Source organism: Otolemur garnettii, unplaced genomic scaffold (assembly GCF_000181295.1).
Source record: "Otolemur garnettii isolate 467f Iridium unplaced genomic scaffold, OtoGar3 scaffold00219, whole genome shotgun sequence".
Lineage (NCBI taxonomy): Eukaryota > Metazoa > Chordata > Mammalia > Primates > Galagidae > Otolemur > Otolemur garnettii.
In genome coordinates this window covers 1,664,974-1,666,864 of record NW_003852614.1, presented here as the reverse complement: position 1 = coordinate 1,666,864, position 1,891 = coordinate 1,664,974, and the positions used below count along the sequence as shown (strand labels likewise).

Here is a 1,891-nt window from a genome sequence, read left to right as displayed (position 1 = left end):
TCCTAGTGCAGAAATGCATGTTATATGAGGACATGGGGGGAATTAAACCGGAAAGAAGACTGGGGAAAACTTCCAAGTAGTCTTGCAGGATCAAGAAACAGAATCAATGGCCCCAGGAAGGGACAGAAACAAAGAAAAAGAAGTAGAGGCAGAGGAGTGAGTGCTACGCCTTTGACTGAAAAAGAGAGGGCAGCTGAACAGTTTATGAGATGGGAGACACAGTTTCACACACAGTTTCCCTGCCTCCCCCAACTCCTCAGGCTGAGGGCTTCTCTCCAGAGCCTGGAAGAGAGGAGGAAGCACCTTATCAAGTATCACTACTGTTCCCTTACCTCTGCCCTGCATTCACCTCTTTCTCTCCTCACTTCCCAGCTTTCAGTGTTACAACCTAACTGCCCTAGGATGATGGCAGCTACTGTCCTGGCAGGTGGCCGCCCACCTACAGCTGCTGTCCTCAGGCAAGGATACCAGCCCCAAGGAGGAGGCAGCTGTGGGAGGCTGAGTCCTGCCACTTCTGCAGAGCTGCTGGAGCTGACGTCGGTACTTGTCCCCAGTGAGCAAGTAGAGCACAGGATCTAGGCAGCTGTTGGCACTGGCCAGGGGCCGAGTCACTTTATAGACCACATTGACAATATTCAGCACCCGGCAGTCAGCTTCCAACAATCTAGCCAGGTAATAAATGATGCGAGTAATGTGGAAAGGCACGAAGCAGACAGCAAAAACAGTCAGCACCATAGCAATGGTACGAATAGAACGGAGACGAGAAGATGACTGGGTAGCACCTGGTAAGGGCCGATATAGGCGCCAGGCCATGAGCCCATAGCAGACAAGGGTGATCAGGCAGGGCACCCCAAAGAGCAGCCCCATGACTGCCAAGCTGAAATGCACATAGTGGTCAAATTCCTCAGGTCGAGTGGTGTCATGGCATAGGATAGTGGCCCCTTTGGTGCTGGTTGTGACAAAGAACAGGTTGGGCACTAGGCAGCCGGCTACAACCAACCAAACCGTCAGGCAGAGAAGGCTTGCATGGCCAGAATGGCCCCAGCGTAGTGCCCACAGTGGGTGGCAAATGCCCAGGTAGCGGTGCACACTGATGCAGGTGAGGAAAAGGACACTGCAGTAAAGGTTCCAATAGAAGAGAAAGCGGACAAACTTGCAGAATCCAGTGCCAAAGGGCCAGTGGTTGCGGGCTGCATAGTAATAGATGAGGGTGGGCAATGACAGCACATACAAGGTGTCTGACAATGCCAAGTGGAACATGTAGGTGGCTGTTGCATCCCAGGGTCGGAGTCGGAAGAGAAATAGCCAGAGGGTCAGGGCATTGAGTCCCAGACCCAGCACGAAGACAACTGTATAGCTCATAGGCAGCAGGATGAACTTGAAATCCTCATCAAACCAGCAGTCCAGCTCTACCTCACTGTGGCCAGGACCTGGGCTGGGGCCTGGGGATCTCAACAGCAATGCCTCTGCACTGGCCATGGCTCACCTAGAGAGGGAGAGGGCAAATGTAAAGGTGGCTGGGTTTCCCTGGCTCCCCAGCCCTGATCTGGGGCAAAAAAAAAAAAAGAAAAAAAAAAGCAGAGAGCAGGGAAAGCAGTGGTTGGAGCTCTAGGGAGAGCTGACAGGAGTGTGTCCAGGTTCACTTAAGCCAGCCCAGTTCTTACCCACGCTGACTCTGTCTTTCACAGCCTAACCAGCTGAGGAGGTAGAGGCCTACTAACACTATCCAAAGTAGGTAGATGCCCAGATCCAAATTGTCTCCTAACTCCTCACCACAACTGTGTACCTGAGAAGTGGGGTGTCTCCACTGACATTGCCTCCATTCACCTCTTATTTTGCCCTCGTCTCAGTGTCTCCAGACTACATGGACTCTAACACCTTTCCCCTGCCT

General features: G+C 52.6%; 1 protein-coding gene across 1 annotated transcript; it reads right to left on the bottom strand.

The window, feature by feature from the left end:
- Nucleotides 1-328: 328 nt before the first annotated feature.
- P2RY4 (pyrimidinergic receptor P2Y4) lies at nt 329-1,515 on the bottom strand. Its single transcript, XM_003801765.2, has one exon. The coding sequence runs from the start codon at nt 1,477-1,479 to the stop codon at nt 382-384; it is 1,098 nt and encodes a 365-aa protein (XP_003801813.1). The 5' UTR covers nt 1,480-1,515; the 3' UTR covers nt 329-381.
- Between the last annotated feature and the right edge of the window lie 376 nt (nt 1,516-1,891).